This window comes from Equus caballus, chromosome 14 (assembly GCF_041296265.1).
Source record: "Equus caballus isolate H_3958 breed thoroughbred chromosome 14, TB-T2T, whole genome shotgun sequence".
Taxonomy (NCBI): Eukaryota; Metazoa; Chordata; class Mammalia; order Perissodactyla; family Equidae; genus Equus; species Equus caballus.
The window spans coordinates 11892527-11913137 of NC_091697.1; the positions used below are offsets into that span (position 1 = coordinate 11892527).

A 20611-nucleotide genomic window follows, 5' to 3' on the forward strand; every position below is an offset into this window, starting at 1 on the left:
AACAAAGACTGTCTTTCCTCTAAGGATTTTCCTTAGAAACTTTGTGAAAAATCAATTGAGTATATTGTATGAATGCATTTCTGAAGACTGTATTCTGTTCCACAAATTTAGATGGCTATCTTTTCATCAATGCCACGCTCTCTTGAATATTACTGCTTTGTGATCAATCTTGAAAACAAATTATACAAGTCTTTCAACACTATTCTTATTTTTCACAACTGTTTTGATTACCTCAGTTCCTTTGCATTTTCATAGAAATTGTAGAATAACCTTATCATTTCTCCAAAAATGCTTCTAGAATTTTAGCTAATGTTACTTTGAACATATAGATCATTTGAGATTGCATTTAATTAATAGATACTTTGTTCACAATTGACTTATCTACAGATATCATTTTTCCTTCTTTCTTTTTTTCCCTTCCTCCCTCCCTCCCTCTTTTCCTCCCTTCCTTTCATTCATTCTTTATTTCTTTTTCTTAACATTCAGATTTCAAGACCAACATTCACTAACTAATAATTTTGAGTCTCTGGATTTAGTACTCAGACATCTATGCATTTTTCACAATTTTCTGAAAAATTTCTTTAAGTATATTGCCAGGTACTAAACTCTAGATTAGTATATGGGGTCTCCAAGAAAAGACAAGACTCTACAACTTAAAACCCTGTGCTTTATCCCCTTCAGGGCTCTAATATCTAAGGTCCTATTAAATAGAATGTTACAGGCATCTGCATACTGTCCCATCTCCCTCATACTTCCCAGTTATGTGTTCACATCTTATCTCCTCTATTAAACTCTCAATGAGTCTAATTGTATCTCTTAATAAAGTGAGAAGTGTAGCACTTTAAAAGTTATAGTAATCTCTATTAAATAAGAATTCTATTGTAGGTTATGCCTTCATATTATTTCATTATGTACATGTTTATAGGATTTTGAGAGAAGTAAACAAGTTATTTTCCCTTGGAAAGGACAGTGGGTATCAGCAAATTTGTCATCACCCCAATGGGACATAGATATTTGGTAACAGAGCTCACACTCTGTCTTGTATCATTAGATTTATTTTCCAGTCCTGTGCATGTTTTCTTTCCACTGAGGGATCATTACATTCCAGAGGGCAAACTTCATTCATGTAATTATTTCTTATTATGTAGTTTATTGTTCCAGAACCATTCAATTGTTTACTATGGAAAAAACCAAAACTACCTTATTTTTCTGTCCCAGAAGACAATTAGTGTGTTTTCTCCTTGGAGAATCCCTGTGGACTCCAAGACGAACTTGAGAACCTGTTATTAGAGTCCAAGTGCTCAAGATTCACAGCACACCTTAATTGAGTGAGCAGTTCATTTCCACAGGTAAGAGGAAAGTTTTTAATCTCTTACAAAATATTTTAGAAGCTATAACCTTGAATGTAAAACTTCATTGTATGTTTTAGTATTTGAATCTGAATTATAAATTTCTAGTTAGCTTAGAATTGAATTAAAAAATGAATTAGGGAACTCCAGGTAACATAGGAGGGCAAATAGGAGAGATTTCCAAAACATTTAGGTCAATAGAGCTCTAAATCAGAAATTTGCTTTAATTTCCTTGTTGGAAGATAACAGTTAGAATAAAGGTAGTAGGAAAAACTTGCTACATTTAAAATTTAAGAAAACTATTCAATAGAGAGAAAATTAACTATTAGCCAGTCATACTTATATGCCATCGGGGGACCATAGACTTTTTTCCAATGGAGGGATATAAATGAATTTTAAATTTATTTCATTAGTTAGCTAGCAGATCTAGAAAACACTTCTAAGTTTTGTTTTCTTTTGTTTTAATATCATGGTACTTAAGCTTGATGACTTTATAAAATAATTCAAAAACATGCAGATGTTCCCTCGCGTTATTTCTAGGGGATACCCATTTCAGAATTATGGCAGGTCACAATAAGTCTGCAATATCATCAAGTGGAAATAGCTTAACATGTGGCAACAGAGAAAGCTGCACTGAATTCTGGCTCTGCTAGGAACTTCTTATGTGAGCTTGGTCAACATATAGGTCTAGCTGGTCCTCAGTTTTCTCATCTACAAACAGATGCTGAATGATTTAGTTGCAGGTTGCTGTGTGGATTACATAGGATAATGTACACAAAATTTCTACCCTCTACTAGCCACTCAACAATGTGTGGTAGCTACAGCCTTAGTTTTCCTTCTCCTCAAGCTTGGTGCCTGAAGTCATGTTCTCACGGACATCTGGTACTTTATGTTTTCTGAACGTATGATGGTTGAGGAACTGATATGATTTTAGTTTTCCAGAATTATCATGTTTTGTTAAAAATTCAACATGTATATTTTCTTTCTAGTCTCTATCTCTTAAAGTGAAATCAGCTAAATGTAAACAAAATAAGTTCTAATTTCCTTAAGTATTAGTTGACAGATATGCCTCTTTGAAGAACATATTGGAGGGAATAAATAAACCCCATGCTTTTTGTCTATCCTTCCTCAGTTCCCTACAGTGAATTACCCTAATGGGACACAGTTGAGAATAAAATGTATCTTCATTTATAAACCACCTTCTTTCCCTAGAGATAAGATCAGAGCTATCAAGGGCTATAAGAAAACTATCATGGACAAAATTATCAGGGGAATTTAAGAAAACATACAATTATTTTACTGACATTCCCAAAGTCAGAATGTAACGACACAGATGCAATATTAAGTTGCCTCATACCATTTAAGATTGGGATTCACTGGGACTAATCTCATGAGAGTGGTACACTCATTTGTCTGTGAATTTTAAGATGATATAATATGAAGACAGTACATACTAAATTTAATAGAAAATAAACTAAAAATTAAACCAGGTAATTGGCTTTTTGTTTAAAGATTGGAAGCTGAACTAACATCTGTTGTCAATCTTCTTTTTTTGCTTCTTCTCCCAGAAGCCCCCAGTACGTAGTTGTATATTCTAGTTGCAGGTCCTTCTGGCTCTGCTTTGTGGGACGCTGCCTCAGCATGGCTTGATGAGCTGTGCCATGTGTGCACCCAGGATCTGAACCAGCAAAACCCAGGGCCGCTGAAGCGGAGACTGCAAACTGAACCACTTGGCAATGGGGCTGGCCCCTAAATTGGCTTTTTCAACATGGCAAATTTAGTTAACAACTGAATGAAATAATTTCTTTAATTTATTTATACAGGGTAATGCATCCACTTTGACTCAACTTCTGCATCACTGCCTGTTTCTTCACTGCTAAGGATTTCAATACACCATCTCAGAAAAAAAAATGAGACTATATTGAGTGGGTTTTATTTTAAAAAATATTGCATTTAGAACCTAAAAATGAAAACTGAAATGCCAGGGTTCCCATCAGACATAGATTTATGCATGATCCAGGTGAAGAATATGACTGAAGTTACCACGTTTATATTGACGGGCTTCACAGGTGATTTTGATGTGCAAGTCTTCCTGTTTTTGCTATTTCTAGCAATCTATCTTTTCACTCTCATAGGAAATCTGGGATTGATTATATTGGTCATTAGGGATTCCCAGCTGCACAACCCTATGTACTATTTTCTGAGTGTGTTATCATTCTTGGATGCCTGCTATTCTTCAGTTGTCACCCCAAAAATGTTGATCAATTTCCTGTCAGAGAACAAAACTATTTCCTTCCTTGGATGTGCAGCACAGATGTTTTTTGATGTTACTTTTGGGACCACTGAATGTTTTCTCTTGGCTGCAATGGCATATGATCGCTATGTAGCAATCTACAACCCTCTGTGGTATTCAGTTAGCATGTCACCCAGAGTCTATGTGCCACTCGTCATTGCTTCCTATCTTTGTGGCATTTTGAATGCTTCAGTGCACACAGGGGCCGCATTTAGCCTAACTTTCTGTGCATCCAACGAAATTAGATATTTCTTTTGTGACATCCCTCCAGTCCTCGCTATTTCTTGTTCTGACACTCACACAAACCAGCTTCTAGTCTCCTACTTTACGAGCATTATTGAGATGGTCACTATCATGATTGTCCTGGTTTCCTATGGTTTCATTCTCTTGGCCATTCTGAGGATGCATTCTGCTGAAGGGAGACAAAAAATCTTTTCTACATGTGGCTGTCACTTAATTGGAGTGTCCACTTACTATGGAACAGTCTTCTGCATCTATGTGAGAACAAGCTCCAGTTACTCTTTGGACCAGGACATGATAGTGTCTGTGTTTTACACCATTGCCATTCCCATGCTGAATCCCATCATCTACAGTTTAAGGAACAAAGATGTAAAAGAGGCAACAAAAAGGGCTTTTGGGAAAAATTGGTTTCTCAATAAAGTATACTCTTCACATTAACTGTTACATTGAAACCAATGAAGATTACTATCCATTGTCTCCATATCAAAAAGTTATGATACAAGTTTTTTTTTTACTACTTTTCTGTTCTTCTCAGGAATTTTTTTTTATTAATGTTATGATAGATTACAACCTTGTGAGATTTCAGTTGTACATTTTTGTGAGTCATATTGTGGGTACACCACTTCCCCCTTTGTGCCCTCCCCCCACCCCCCCATTTCCCTGGTAACCACCGATCTGATCTCCTTATCAATATACTAACTTCCACCTATGAGTGGAGTCATATAGAGTTCGTCTTTCTCTGACTGGCTTATTTCGCTTAACATAATACCCTCGAGGTCCATCCACGTTGTTGTGAATGGGCCAATTTTGTCTTTTTTTATGGCTGAGTAGTATTCCATTGTGTATGCATACCACATCTTTTTAATCCAATCATCAGTTTCTGGGCATGTAGGCTGGTTCCACATCTTGGCTATTGTAAATAATGCTGCGATGAACATAGGGGTGCAACGGACACTTGAGATTTCTGATTTCAGGTTCTTAGGATAGATACCCAGTAATGGGATGGCTGGGTCGTAGGGTATTTCTATTTTTAACTTTTTGAGAAATCTCCATACTGTTTTCCGTAGTGGCTGTACCAGTTTGCATTCCCACCAACAGTGTATGAGGGTTCCTTTTTCTCCACAACCTCTCCAACATTTGTCGCTCTTGGTTTTGGATGTTTTTCCCAATTTAACGGGTGTAAGGTGATATCTTAGTGTAGTTTTGATTTGCATTTCCCTGATGATTAGCGATGATGAACATCTTTTCATGTGTCTATTGGCCATATTCATATCTTCTTTTGAGAAATGTCTGTTCATGTCCTCTGCCCATTTTTTGATCGGGTTGTTTGTTTTCTTGTTGTTAAGCAGTGTGAGTTCTTTGTATATTATGGAGATTAACCCTTTGTCGGATAAGTGTCTTGTAAATATTTTTTCCCAATTAGTGAGCTGTTTTTTTGTTTCAATTCTGTTTTCCCTTGCCTTGAAGAAGCTCTTTAGTCTGATGAAGTCCCATTTGTTTATTCTTTCTATTGTTTCCCTCAACTGAGGAGTTTTAGTGTCCAAAAAGATTCTTTTGAAACTGATGTCAAAGAATGTACTGCCTATATTCTCTTCCAAAAGACTTATTGTCTCAGGCCTAATCTTTAGGTCTTTGATCCATTTTGAGTTTATTTTGGTGTGTGGTGAAAAAGAATGGTCAATTTTCAATCTTTTGCATGTGGCTGTCCAGTTTTCCCAGCACCATTTGTTGAAGAGACTTTCTTTTCTCCATTGTAGGCCCTCTGCTCCTTTGTCGAAGATTAGCTGTCCATAGATGTGTGGCTTTATCTCTGTGCTTTCAATTCTGTTCCATTGATCTGTGGACCTGTTTTTGTACCAGTACCATGCTGTTTTGATCACTGTAGCTTTGTAGTATGTTTTGAAATCGGGGATTGTGATTCCGCCGGCTTTATTTTTCTTGCTCAGGATTGCTTTAGCAATTCACAGTCTTTTGTTGCCCCATATGAATTTTAGGATTGTTTGTTCAATTTCTGTGAAGAATGTTCTTGGGATTCTGATTGGGATAGCATTGAATCTGTAGACTGCTTTAGGTAGTATGGACATTTTAACTATGTTTGTTCTTCCAATCCATGTGCAAGGAATGTCTTTCCATCTCTTTATGTCATCGTCAATTTCTTTGAAGAAAGTTTTGTAGTTTTCATTGTATAGATCCTTCACTTCCTTGGTTAAGTTGATCCCAAGGTATTTTATTCTTTTCGTTGCAATTGTGAATGGGATTGAGTTCTTGAGTTTTTTTTCTGTTAGTTCATTGTTAGTGTATAGAAATGCTACTGATTTATGCACATTAATTTTATACCCTGCTACTTTGCTGTAGTTGTTGATTATTTCTAATAGTTTTTCTATGGATTCTTTGGGGTTTTCTATATATAAGATCATGTCGTCTGCAAACAGCGAGTTTTACTTCTTCGTTACCTATTTGGATTCCTTTTATTTCTTTTTCCTGCCGAATTACTCTGGCCAGCACCTCCAGTACTATGGTGAATAGGAGTGGTGAAAGTGGGCACCCTTGTCTTGTTCCTGTCCTCAGAGGGATGGCTTTCAGTTTTTGTCCATTGAGTATGATGTTGGCTGTGGGTCTGTCATATATGGCCTTTATTATGTTGAGGTACTTTCCTTCTATACCCATTTTATTGAGGGTTTTTATCATAACTGGGTGTTGGATCTTGTCAAATGCTTTCTCTGCATCTATTGAGATGATCATGTGGTTTTTGTTTTTCATTTTGTTGATGTAGTGTATCACGTTGATTGACTTGCGGATGTTGAACCATCCCTGTGTCCCTGATATAAATCCCACTTGATCATGGTGTATAATCTTTTTGATGTATTCGGTTTGCCAAAATTTTGTTGAGGACTTTTGCATCTATGTTCATCAGTGATATCGGCCTGTAGTTCTCCTTGTTTGTGTTGTCCTTGTCAGGTTTGGGGATCAGAGTGATGTTGGCTTCATAGAATGTGTTAGGGAGTACTGCATCTTTCTCAATTTTCTGGAACAATTTGAGGAGAATAGGTATTAAGTCTTCTTTGAATGTTTGGTAGAATTCTCCAGAGAAGCCATCTGGTCCTGGACTCTTATTTTGGGGGAGGTTTTTGATTACCGTTTCTATTTCCTTACTTGTGATTGGCCTATTCAGATTCTCTACTTCTTCCTGATTCAGTTTGGGGAGATTGTAGGAGTCTAGGAATTTGTCCATTTCTTCCAGGTTGTTCAATTTGTTGGCATATAGTTTTTCATGGTATTCTCTTGTCATCTCTTGTATTTCATTGGTATCTGTTGTGATTTCTCCTCTCTCATTCCTAATTTTATTAATTTGCGATTTCTCTCTTCTTTTCTTGGTGAGTCTGGCTAAAGGTTTGTCAATTTTGTTAATTCTTTCGAAGAACCAACTCTTTGTTTCATTGATCCTTTCTATTGTCCTTTTTGCTTCAATATCGTTTATTTCTGCTCTTATTTTTATTATTTCCCTCCTACTGACTCTGGGCTTTGTTTGTTCTTCTTTTGCTAGTTCTGTTAGGTGTCATTTGAGGTTGCTTATGTGAGCTTTTTCTTGTTTAGTGAGGTGAGCCTGTATTGCGATGAATTTCCCTCTTAGGACTGCTTTTGCTGCATCCCAAATGATTTGGTATGTCGTGTTCTCATTTTCATTTGTCTCCAGACAAAATTTGACTTCTTCTTTAATTTCTTCAATGATCCATTGTTTGTTGAGAAGCGTGTTGTTTAGTCTCCACATTTTTGCACCTTTCTCTGCTTTTTTCTTGTAGTTGATTTCTAGTTTCATAGCATTATGATCAGAAAAGATGCTTGATATTATTTCAACTCTCTTGTATTTATTGATGTTTGCTTTGGTTCCCAAAATATGGTCAATCCTTGAGAATGTTCCATGTGCACTTGAGAAGAATGTGTAACCTGCTGTTTTTGGATGAAGTGTTATATACATATCTATTAAGTCCATCTGGTCTAATTTTTCATTTAATTCTATTATTTCCTTGTTGATTTTCTGTCTGGATGTTCTGTCCATTGGTGTTAATGGTGTGTTGAGGTCCCCTACTATTATTGTATTGTTGTTGATGTCTTCATTTAGTTCTATTAAGAGTTTCTTTACAAATTTTGGTGCTCCTGTGTTGGGTGCGTATATATTTATAAGTGTTATGTCTTCTTGGTGGAGAGTCCCTTTTATCATTATATACTGTCCCTCTTTGTCTTTCTTTATCTGTTTTGCTTTGAAATCTACCTTGTCTGATATTAGTATAGCGACACCTGCTTTCTTTTGTTCATTATTAGCTTGGAGTATTGTTCTCCATCCCTTCACTCTGAGTCTGTGTTTGTCTTTGGGGCTGAGGTGTGTTTCCTGGAGGCAGTATATTGTTGGGTCTTGTTCTTTGATCCATCCTGCCACTCTGTGTCTTTTGATTGGGGAGTTCAATCCATTTACATTTAGAGTGATTATTGAGATGTGGGGGCCTACCACTACCATTTTGTGTCTTGTTTTCCGGTTTTCTTCACTTTCCTTTGTTTCTCGTCCCATGGTTTAATCTGTTCTGATGAAGAGCTGCTACTCTCTGTTGTTGTCCTTCTACTTATCTCCTCTGCTCTTGGTTTTGTAGCCCCTTTCCTTTTTTGGATTTTTCAGGAATGAGGGTTTTCCTGAGGATTTCCTGAAGAGGAGGTTTTGTGGCAATGAACTCCCTTAATTTTTGTTTATCTGGGAAAGTTTTTATTTCTCCATCGTATTTGAAGGATATTTTCGCTGGGTAGAGAATTCTTGGCTGTAGATTTTTGTCCTTCAGATTTTTGAATATATCATTCCACTCTCTTCTAGCCTGTAAAGTTTCTGCTGAGAAATCTGCTGATAGCCTGATGGGGGTTCCTTTGTAGGTTAGTTTCTTTTGCCTGGCTGTCCTTAGTATTTTCTCCTTGTCGTTGACTTTTGCTAGCTTCACTACTATATGCCGTGGGGTTGGTCTTCTTGCATTGATAAAGTTTGGAGATCTATTGGCTTCTGTCACCTGAAGATCCATCTCTCTCACCAGATTTGGGAAGTTCTCAGCCATTATTTCTTGGAATAGGCTTTCTGCCCCTTTCTCCTTCTCTTGTCCCTCTGGTATACCTATAATCCTTACATTGCATCTCCTAATTGTGTCTGATAATTCTCGGAGAGTTGCTTCATTTCTTTTTAGTCTTGCTTCTCTCTCCTCCTCTGCCTGCAGCAATTCTATATTGCCATCTTCCAAATTGCTAATTGTTTCCTCCATATTATTGGCCCTACTGTTCAGAGCATCTAGATTTTTCTTGATTTCCTCTATTGTGTTCTTCATTTCCAATATTTCTGTTTGGTTCTTCTTTATCGTATCAAACTCTTTTGTGACATAGCTCCTGAACTCGTTGAGTTGTCGGTCAGAATTCTCTCTTAACTCATTGAGTATTTTAATGATGGCTGTTTTGAAGTCATCATCATTTAGGTTATATATCTCATTTTCTTTGGGATTGTTTTCTGTGTATTTGTTATTTTCCTTCTGTTCTGGAGATTTAATGTATTTTTTCATATTGCTTGATGTTGTTGATTTGTGCCTCCACATAGAGATAGAGTTTAGTTGCTCCTTTCACTTGTTTCCGCTGCTGCGGTGTGGGAGCAGCTGTTTATACTGCTCCAACCAGGAAGCCTGTCCGCAGTTGCTAACTGGGCCTGGGCCCCTCCTCGTAGTCACAGTGGTCCTTTGGATTCCCTCCTCTGCCGTGGGGGCCGTCACAGGGGGGCTTCAGGCTGCTGGTGCCTACTGTTGCAGCCCACCTAGATGTGCTCCCTCCTTGGGGTCTGCAATGGTGTTATGGGCTTTTCCAGCGGCCAGAGGTGGGATCACTTATATTTGTCGCTCCGTTGCTGTCCACACCCACAAAATCTCACTTGTCCACTATGGGTCACAGGAGAGCTATTGGCATCTTCTACAGTCTGTGATTAGTTCACCTAGCTATGCTGCTTTTGTCCTGGGGTCTTCCAGCCTTGTGGCTGCCGGCTGGGTGCTTTCTACTGGTGCTGTGCAAAGGCTTTCCCTGAGGCTGCTGTGAGCCTGTAGGGTTTCCCCCTAGGCTATGGAGCTAGGTCGCTGGAACTCCCCCCAGCCCCAGTCCTGTTCCCCAGGAACTCGGGGAGCCCTTTGTCCTGTCTTCGGGGGATAGCCGGAGATCCTGATTTCAGTGGTAGCTGGTCAGCTGCTACCCTGCCTAATATTCTCCTCTCCGGGACCCTCCCGGTATTGTGGATGCTGGGCATGGCCCCTCTGCTAATAGCAGACAGAGAGTTTTGTCTGCTGCCCAGGCAGAACTCTGGATCTTCCCCTCTGGGGCACGGAGTGGGCCTCTGGAGCTTCACCCAGCCCCAGTCCTCTCCCAGATCTCTGGCAATCCCTAGCCCCATGGGGCAGGCAACGGCAGCTGGAGGTCACTTCACCCTCTGGGATTCTCTCCGGGACTTTCCTGGAGTTGAATGCTGGGTGTGGCCCCTCCACTAATGGCAGACAGAGGGTTTTGTCTGCTGCCTGGGCAGAACTCTGGAGCTTCCTCCAGACCCAGTCCTCTCCGAGATCTCCGGCAATCCCTAGCCCCACTGTGCCGGCAGTGGCAGCGGGGAGACCTCCGTACCCTCAGCGACTCTCTCTGGGACCCTCCGGGCACCGCAAACACCAGGCGGGATCTCCCCGCCAATGGCAGGGAGAGACTCTCCGCGGGGGCCCAGGTGTGCAACTCCAAAGTTTCCCTCTGCGTTTAGGAGTAATTGCGGGGGGTTTAGGTAGGGTTCTGGTCACCTGTTTCCACCGTCGCTCCTCTGTTGTGTGTTCGCTCCTGCCCTAGATGTGTGTTGATCTTCTGGGGGTGTCCGTTGGAAGAAAGCCGCTTGCGGGTACTAGGCTGTTTGGTCAGGGTCGGAGAGTTTTCACCTATTTCCACATCCTCCCGGAGGAAAGTCCATCTGCCTTCCGATGTATAGTCATGTGGGTATCTCAGACGTCCTGAGATGCTGTCTGGATATCCTTTGTTAAGCGATAAGTGTCCAAATAATTGTAGACTCGAAGGGGGAGAGACAAAGAGGACTACTCACAGTGCCATCTTGGATCCCCTCCCCCCTCAGAAAGCTCTTCTCGGGAATTTTTAACTAAAGATCATAGTCAAGCCAGTACTCATTCTTTTTTAATGTGAAGAACACTATCATCCATCTGCTTCACATACACACACACATATATAGAGAAATACATACATAAATATGCTAGTACTTGTTCTATTTTTTTCTGGGGCTGCCATAACAGAGTACCAAAGACTAGATTGCTGAAACAGCATAAATTTGTTTTTTCACTGTTCTGGATTCTAGGCTTTTAGAGCACGGTGCTGATGGGGTTGATTTCTCCTGTAGCCTCTGTCTCCCTGGCTTGCAGATGGTCATCTTCGTCTGTCTTCACATGATCTTTTCTCTCTGTTTATATTTTGATCTCCTACTTTTATAAAGTAAACAATCTTACTGGATTAAGGTCTCCCCTAACTGCCTAATTTTAAGATAATTACACCCTCAAGGACTCTATCTCCAAACACAGTAATTTTCCAAAGTACTGGGGGTTAAGATTTCAACACACAAATATTGCTTTATTTACACACACAAACACAGGCATATATGTATCTAAACTTTACATTAAATTGTAATTATTATCTTTCATCTCCATATCACTCAAATTAGATAGGCTCCCATAGTTTCAATTGTAAATAACTTTATAATTATGTCTGACTAGCTTGAGCAAATACCACCTAATCAATAACAAAACCACAGCTTACCTATTCTGATACCAGTTTCCAAAGAGTCACTGGCATCTGACTCCAGTTCGAAGCACTCTGCTCCATCCTCAGACTGGTGCGTTGGCGGCAATCTAATCCCAGCCTGTGGCTCAAGGACCACAGAGAATGTGTTCAAATGCCTGTTCCCATTATCCTGTTGTTTGTGAGGGTGCATTTCTCCCCCTTTTATTGTTTCATTATTTCATCCAGAGCATGGACATTAAACCCATTCTGTATTTCCTCATAGAATACAGAGACTAGCCCTTAGCATTTATCAAGAGTATACTTAAACTCAAGAATGACAAAACACAAGCACAATTCAGAGAATAGGTACTGGCTGTACCAAGAGATTGGGCTCTTCTCACAGCTCAGTTCCAGGCATCTTTATGAGATTCCTTACAGAGCTGAACCTGAGTCAGCTGAAGCTCTTTTTTTTTTGTTTTACCCCTACCAGTTTGTGATGCCCTTGATGATGCCATCTCTCCTTATTGTCCCCTACCAGTTTTTAATGCCTTTGATTATGCCACTTTCCTCATTGTCCAGGCTGGAGAACGTTACAGAAGAGAGTCTTTATGATGCACATTTTTAGCCTTGTTTCCAAGGGGCCTTATTTGCAGTGCAAGACATATATTCTTCAAAGTGGTAGTGTTTTTCTCTTCCTTTCTTTCACGACTGTCATTGTTATTATTACCATATTTAGTAAAAGCCCATGTGATAACAACAGGGCAGTTCTAGCACATACAGTGCAACCTTAGGATATTTCCCTAAAGTGGGGTTATTAGGTTCAAATAACACCTCAGCATTACATATACAGAGCACCTCTTACCACAATAAAGTCCCCTCACAATTTCTCTGCATTTCCTTTCACCTGTTTGAGAGAATCTCCACACTGCTATTCACATGATTCTTTCCTTTAAATCTCTCGTTAGTGAGGATCTCATTGACTACCTTGTATAATAGCAATTTATCTCCATTGCATCTCCTCATATTCCATCTTCCTTAAATTTTCCCATTATGTTTATCATTAGTTTACATAATATGCATTTTAATTTATATCTAATTTATTCTCTAATGTATTTTCCAGAGTCTGGAACTGTGTCTGGCACGTAGTATTGCTCAATAAATATTCCCTCAATGAGTGCTATTTTAGATAGCATACTGTCAAAAACAGTTTATTTAATTCACTTTAGAGATATCTATGAAACAGAGACACATGTGTCATTTAAACATTTGATTTCTTTTAGAATTTCTGGTTTATTTTTCCATTTTAAATTTTCCTCGTCTTTCCATTGGTCTACTTTGGTATTCTTTCTGATTGGTATTTGGATTTTTCAGTGTTGCCATCTCAGTGGCATCCTACACCATTCACTCTCTCACACTTTCCTTATCAATATTTCTGATTTTTTTCCTTATTTTTCTTTGAATTAGGAGTAGTTGAGTAATTTATTTTTCAAGAACCAAATGGAACACTTGAGAGGTTTTGGTTAAAATTGTCATTTATTTCAAAACAGAATGCAGTTTGTTTTATTTTCTGTATTCAGACCTTATGTTTTGCTAATATGGGCATTTTTCACAAGTAACTGTCACCTGAAATCTAAACCCGAAAGTAGGAGGGGCTCAGGGGCAACGGCTTCTCTGCAGCAGGAGTGCAGAGAAAGCTGAGGCCAAGGCCAAGGGCCTAATGGTGAGAGCCAGTGGTGGAGACTCCAAAGAGGCTGAATCACCACCCAAGGAGGACTGCATGCTGAGGCCTGGCTGGGACAGGATAGGACCCTGATCCCTGGGATGGAGACCTCTGGATTGACGTCCCTGAGTTCCTGGATTCCTACGTTTCTTGGAACCCTCTGAAGGTAATAAAGTTTCCCATCCCCCCTGTAATACCTAGCTATTCTCCCTCACTCAGGGGCTACACAGAAGCTTCTATCCTACAAGTCAACATGTGCTTCTTCATGATAAACACCCATTTTTCCCCCAGTCATTATGCCAATAAATGGAATTAAGTCACCATACAACTGAGGCAGAGAGGTGTCGGGTCTGATAAAAGAGAAAAAAATATTCCCCAAAGCGCTATAATTTCTCACCTGCACTTTCCAGTAGGAGCTGGCAGAGCATACTGGGATGGGATCTGGAGGGTGTTTAGTCAATGAAGCCCAAGCACGGCAGGTAAGGGAGAGTTTACCTACTTGGAAGCACTCTCTTGGACACATAATTAACACTCTATCAATCATCCAGGAGATGGCTCAGACTTGCTACTTGGGTGACTCCTAGAACCATTGTCATTGTGGTCTACATAAAGAACCAAAATCTCCTAAAATGGGCAAAATAAAGGTTAATTTACAAAGTCAACATTTTTTCTCTTTTTTTAATCATTCAAATATATAATTGATTGCCTGAAGCAGAAATAAGAATGTTTTACAAAGTTTAGAATATAAGTGTAGTAGTCACGGTTCTTCAGAAAATCAGAACCAACAGAATACATATATTAATATCTAGGAAGCAATTTATTATGCCAAATTGGCTCATGTGATTATGTCAGTCCCAAGATCTGCTGTCTGCTAGCTGGAGGCCCAGAAAATAGGTGGTATTGTTCTTGTCCAAACCCAAAGGCACAAGAATCATGGAAGCAAATAGTGTTAAGTTCCAGTCTGAACCTGAAGGTTCAAGAACTAGAAGCACCAATGTCCAAAGAAAGGAGAAAATGGATATCCAGTGCATGTGGAGAATGAACTTGCCCTTACTCTGCCTTTTTTTCTACTCATACCCTCAATAGATTACATATCATTCACCTACATTGGTGAGAATGAACTTCTTTACTCAGTTTAGAGATTCAAATGCTAATCTGTTCCAGAAACACCTTCACAGACATACTCAGAGATAATGTTTTACCAGCTATCTGAGCATTCCTAGTTCAGTTAACTTTACACATAAATTTAACCACCATCTTAAGTAAAATCAAACTGCATGACGATGATAACATTGTTGGCATATTCTTATACTACATGAAAAATAATGAAGTGTGATTCCATGGTAGATACTGATAAGCTGCAGATATATAATGCAAACTCTATGGCAACAACTAAAAATATAAAAAGATAAACTGGTAATGAGAATAAATTGAATGACAAAAGTTTCTCAGATAATATAAAAACAGAAAAAGAAGAAAAAAGGCAGAAAAGAGGAGGAAAGGAACTATAAACAAAGGAATAGAAAAAATCTATTAAAACAGTAAATTTACATCTAACTCTATTAATAATTAAATGTAAATAATATAGACATCCCAATGAAATAAAAATCAAAACTGGTGTGGATGAATTTACATGGAAAAACTCTCAACAAAATACTAGCAAACTGTGTTCAGCACCACATTATAAGGATCACTCAGCATGATCAAGTGGGGTTTATCCCTGGGATGCAAGGATGGCTTAATATATGCAAGTTAATCTGTGTGAGACCTTATATTAATAAAATGAAAGAGAAAACAATCATATGATCATATAAATAGATGCAGAAAAAGCATTGGAGGAAATTCAACATCTGTTCATGATAAAAACATTTGACAAAGTACACATAGAAAGACCATATCTCAACATAATAAAGGCCATATATGACAACCCACAGGTGACATCATACTCAGTGGAGAAAGGTTAAAGGTTTTCCTCTAATGTCTGGAAAAAAGACAAGGGTGCCCACTCTTTCTGCTTCTATTCAAAATAGTATTGGAAGTACTGGATAGGCCAGAGCCTATCAGACAATAAAAGAAAAAATAAAAAGAATCAGATTTGAAAGAAAAAAAGTGAAATTGTTTCTATTTGAAGATGACACAATTTTATATGTGGAAAATCCTAAAGATTCCACCAAAAAACCGTTAGCCCTAATCAAAAAATCCAGTAAAGTTGCAGAATACAATTTAATATACAAAACTCAGTGGCATTTCTATATGCTAACAATGAATTATCTGAAAAAAAAAGATCCCATTTACAATAGTATCAAAAAAATACTGGGGAATAAATTTAACCAAGGAGGTGAAAAATCTGTACTCTGAAAACTTAGACATAGATGAAAGATATGAAAAAGACACAAATGAATAAAAAGGTATCCTGTATTCATGGATTGGAAGAATTAATATTGTTAAAATGCCAAAACTACCAGAAGCCAGTTGTAAAACCAATATAATCCCTATCAAATTCCAATTGTAATTTTCACAGAAATGAAAAAAACAATTCAAAAATATGTAGTGAACCAGAAAGGACCCTAAACAGCCAAAAAAATCCTGAGAAAGAAGAATAAAGCAGGAGATATCATACTTCCTGATTTCAAGCTATACTATAAAGCTATAATAATCAAAGCAGTATGGTACTGGCATAAAAATAGACAGATCAATAGGACAGAATTGAGAGCCAAGAAAAGTACCTAAATATTTTGGTCAACTAATATTTGAGAAGACAGCGAAGAGCATGCAATTGAGAGAAGATGGTCTCTTTAATAAATAGTTCTGGGAAAACTGATTATTCACATGTAAAAGAATAACACTAGACTCTTATCTTACACCATTCACAAAAAATAACTCAAAATGGATTAATACTTAAACATAAGAAATGAAATCATGAAACACCTAGAGGAAAATATAGGAAAAAAGCTCCTTCCTATAGGTCTTGGCAATGATCTTTTTGGATCTGACACCTAAAGCACAAGCAACAACAAAAAAAAATCTGATCTCTTTTTATATGATTTTTTTAGGACGTTCTCATCTTTTACAGATAGATAGTATTCCATTACACACACCACCATTTGTTTATCCATTCATCCATCGATGGAACAGTAAATTCTTTCATGGTTATTGTAAATAATGCTACATACATGAGGGTGTAGACAACTTGTTGAGTTAGTGTTTTCATTTCCTTTGGATATATTCCCAGAAGTGGAATTGCTGGATCATATAGTAGCTCTATTTTTAATTTCTTTGAGGATCCTCTATACTGTTTTCTGTAGTGGCTGAACCAATGTATAGATTCTCTAACAGTGCACAAAAGTCCCTTTTATCCACACCTGCACCAGCATTTGTTATCGCTTGTCCTTTTGATGATGGCCATTTTAACAGGCATGAGATATCTCATTGTGGTTTTAATTTGCTCCTTCAGGGAAAGCATGCAGACCACACACTCCTCAGAATTCACCCTGCCAGTGAGAGAGAGCACAGACCCTGACGCCCAGTGGTTGGCTGAGGATTTCTTTGTTGGAGGCACTCATTCCCTTGCTCTTACAGTCTGTACGTATGGACAGAGTGGCCTTCCATGGAGGTTTGAGGGATGTGGCTGGGGCTGAGAAGCTGTGCAAATTCTTACATAATAAAAACACTCAATTGGCCTAACAACCCAGTGCAACATGTGGAACTTTTTGTGCCCTGACCCAAATAAACTAATTATAAAAAAATAAGATTATTAAAATAATCACATAATATGATTATAGATGTGATATTAGATGATTTTATGGAAATTCTGTTACTTTTCTTATTGTAGTAACGTACCATGGTTATGTAAAAAGAAATAAATTATCAATTATAAGGATGTATAACAAAGGAGTGACAGGATGTCTCAGATTCACTGTAAATATCTATAAAATTTAAGTGCGTTTGGGGGCATTGGATGGGCAAAACGAAACAAGATTTGGTGGATTCATGGTAGTTCCTTCTATTTTCATCTGTACTTGTGTTCTATATGAAAATTTCTGCTAAATAAATTTTAAAATGGCAAAATTTAAGCAAAAGTAAAGAAAGAGAAAGAGACTGAAAGAAAGAATGAGAGAAAGGAAAAAGAAACAAAAAAGAAACAACGGAAGGGAAGATGAAGGAAAGAGAGAAGGAAGGAAGGAAGAAAAAAGAGAGAAACTCTGCATGGTGCTCTCTTACACACGCACCCCCTTGAGACTGTTACAATAGAGTCTGAACCATGAAACCTGGGCAGAAACTCTTTCTCTCTATGTCCATGAAGTACCACTGAAAAGCAACACCTCTTCACTCTTCCAACACTCCCAGATAAACAAAAGGCAAACTTCATTGGGGTCTAAGATATAACAAGCTTCAGGGACTAATTTTTATTTCAATAAACCTAATTCAAATAATATAATTTTGGGGCCAGCCCCAGTGGCCCAGTGGTTAAGTTTGGCATGCTCTGCTTCAGTGGCCAGAGTTCAGTTCCTGCTCACAGACCTACCCCACTCATCAGTGGCCATGCTGTGGCAGTGGCTCACATACAAAAAGAGGAAGATTAGCAACAGACGTTAGCCCTGAGAGAATCTTACTCAGAAAAATGAAATATATATAATTTTTGAATAAAATTAAATGTCTACTGCACTTCAAATAGATGCTGAAGAAAATATTACTCATAGGAAGAAACATTAAATTTAATTCCTAGCAAAAAATATACAAAAATCAACCTCAATGAATTCAAAGCTTATATTCAGAGTAAAAACATAAATATTTATTATAACTACTAGGCAAATATTTCTTATGCCATGGGTAGAGAAAAATTTATTAAACAAGTGACAAAAAGCAATAACTACAAGACATTATTTTATATTAAGGAAACATTGGTTTATGACATTATACAAATTTCATGTGTACCTCATTAAACATCAACTTCTGTATGGACTATACTGTGTTCACTACCAAAAGTGTGGTTTCTATCCATCACTTATAAACGTCTCCCTTTACCCCGTTCAGCCTTATTGACAAATTAGACCATGTTAAAATAAAGGAAATTTGTATATTGACAGATACCACCTAGAGGAAATGGATAAATAACTAGAAACATACAATCTACTATATCATGAAAAAATAGAAAATCTGAACAGACTAATAATGAATAAGGAGACTGAATCAGTAATCACAAACCTTCCAACAAAGAAGGGCCCAGAATCAGATAACTTCATAGGTCAATTCTAGTAATCAGTTAATTAAGAATTAATGCCAATTATTCTCAAATCCTTCCAAAAAGACAATAGATAATGGTGAGGATGTGGAAAAAAGGGAACACTTGTACACTGTTGGTGGGAATGTAAATTGGTACAGCCTATATGGAAAATAGTGTAAAGTTTCCTCAAAACACTAATAATAAAAAATAATCCAGCAATTCTACTGAAGGAGATGAACTCGCTGTCTTGAAGAGATATCTGTACTCTCATGTTCATTGCAGTGTTATTTACAATAGCCAAAACACAGAAATGGCCTATGTGCCCATCAATGGATGAGTGGATAAAGAAAATGTGATATCTATATCTATATATAATGAAATGTTATTCAACCACTAGAAAGAAGGAAATCCTGCCAATTGTGACATCATGGGTGAACTTTGAGGTTATTAGGCTAAAGGAAATGTCAGACTGAGAAAAACAAAACTGTATAAACTCATTTATATGTGGACCAAAAACCCTGAATTCACAGAAATAGAGCAAATTGGTGGTTACCAGTGGTGGGGGAGAGGGGATGGGAAATGGAAGAAGGTGGTCAAAGCATACAAACTTCCAGTAATAACATGAGTAAATTCTGGAGATGTAATTTACAACATGGACCATAATTAACAATACTGTTTTGAATATTTGAAAGTTGCTAACAGAGTAGACCTTAAAAGTTTTCACCACACACAAAAAAACTGTGACTTTGTGAAGTAATGAATGTGTCAATTAACTTGTGGTATCCTTTTGCAATATATACATATACAAATCATTGTATTGTACATCATAAGCTTATGCAATGTTGTATTTTATATTTATACATACATATATACACACATACATATACATACATATATATATATATATACATATATATATGATATAGCTGGAGGAAAAAGAAAGCTGGGGGTAAAAAGAAAGATTCCCCAAATAAGCAAAAATTCCAGTCACACAGTAAGAGGAATAGAACTTATTCTTTTTCATATGTGTATTGATAGATAAATAGAATGGTATGTAATTTTTTAATATTAATATTTTATATTAATACTATATATCATATATAGAATTTATATATTATTTATATACACACAGAGAAAACTAAAACTAAAAGAAAAATAACAAGTCATGATCAACCATTTCATTGAAAAGGAGAAATACATGACCCATAAACATCTGAAATAGTGGCCAGTAATGAGATTTCACCCCCATTCAAGTAGAACAAATAGAAGGCTCAGACAATACCAAATGCTGACGAAGATGTTCACGGGCATAACAATGTAGCACCGTTGATAGGAATGCACACTGATATGATCAGTTTAGTAGAGAGATTGGCACCACATGTATACCAGACATTCATATTCTGTAGAGTCCAGCTATTCTAAGTATACACCCAAAGGGAATTGCTCCAGTACACTAAAGATCGTAAAAAGGAATGTTTTTAAAAAACTATTCTTTATAGCAGAAATATGGAAATTCTAAAGATCCATTCTCAGATGTGTCAATAAATAATCCATATTTTATTCACAAAATGGAATATTTTACAATATCTAAAATCAATAAACTCCAGTAATCCAAAATACATAGAATGAATCTTGGTGATATCATATTATAAAGTAAGTTCAAAAATGTTGCTTATGGCATAACAGCTTTTTTTTAAAAACATACGAAACATTAAACAACTGAAACAAAGATGTTTAATATGTACATTTAGATAAGATAAAACTAAATAAAACTGAGAGTAAGACGATACTGAATGCTGGGTATAGGATGGTGCTTTCTTCTTGTGGTAGAAGTAGAAAAATGAGGCAGGGAGAGGCCACATTTCACAAGTAAACTGCTGTTAATTTCCTCTATTTTATATTGGGTGGCAGTTTCAGAGTGGCTTTTTAGATAACCAACAACCAAAATTTAAAATAAATAGAAATAA

At 37.4% G+C, this 20611-nt stretch overlaps 1 protein-coding gene across 1 annotated transcript; it reads left to right on the top strand.

Annotated features, from left to right (window-relative positions):
* Positions 1-3312: 3312 nt before the first annotated feature.
* Positions 3313-4320, top strand: OR5T40 (olfactory receptor family 5 subfamily T member 40). The gene has a single exon (XM_070234682.1). It carries the CDS (start codon positions 3316-3318, stop codon positions 4318-4320), a length of 1005 nt encoding a protein of 334 aa, XP_070090783.1. The 5' UTR covers positions 3313-3315.
* The last annotated feature ends 16291 nt before the right edge of the window (positions 4321-20611 follow it).

What these genes read in the sequence shown, in the direction of transcription:
- OR5T40 (XM_070234682.1), top strand. Translation starts at nt 3,316, where the DNA reads ATGAAAACTGAAATGCCAGGGTTCCCATCAGACATAGATTTATGCATG.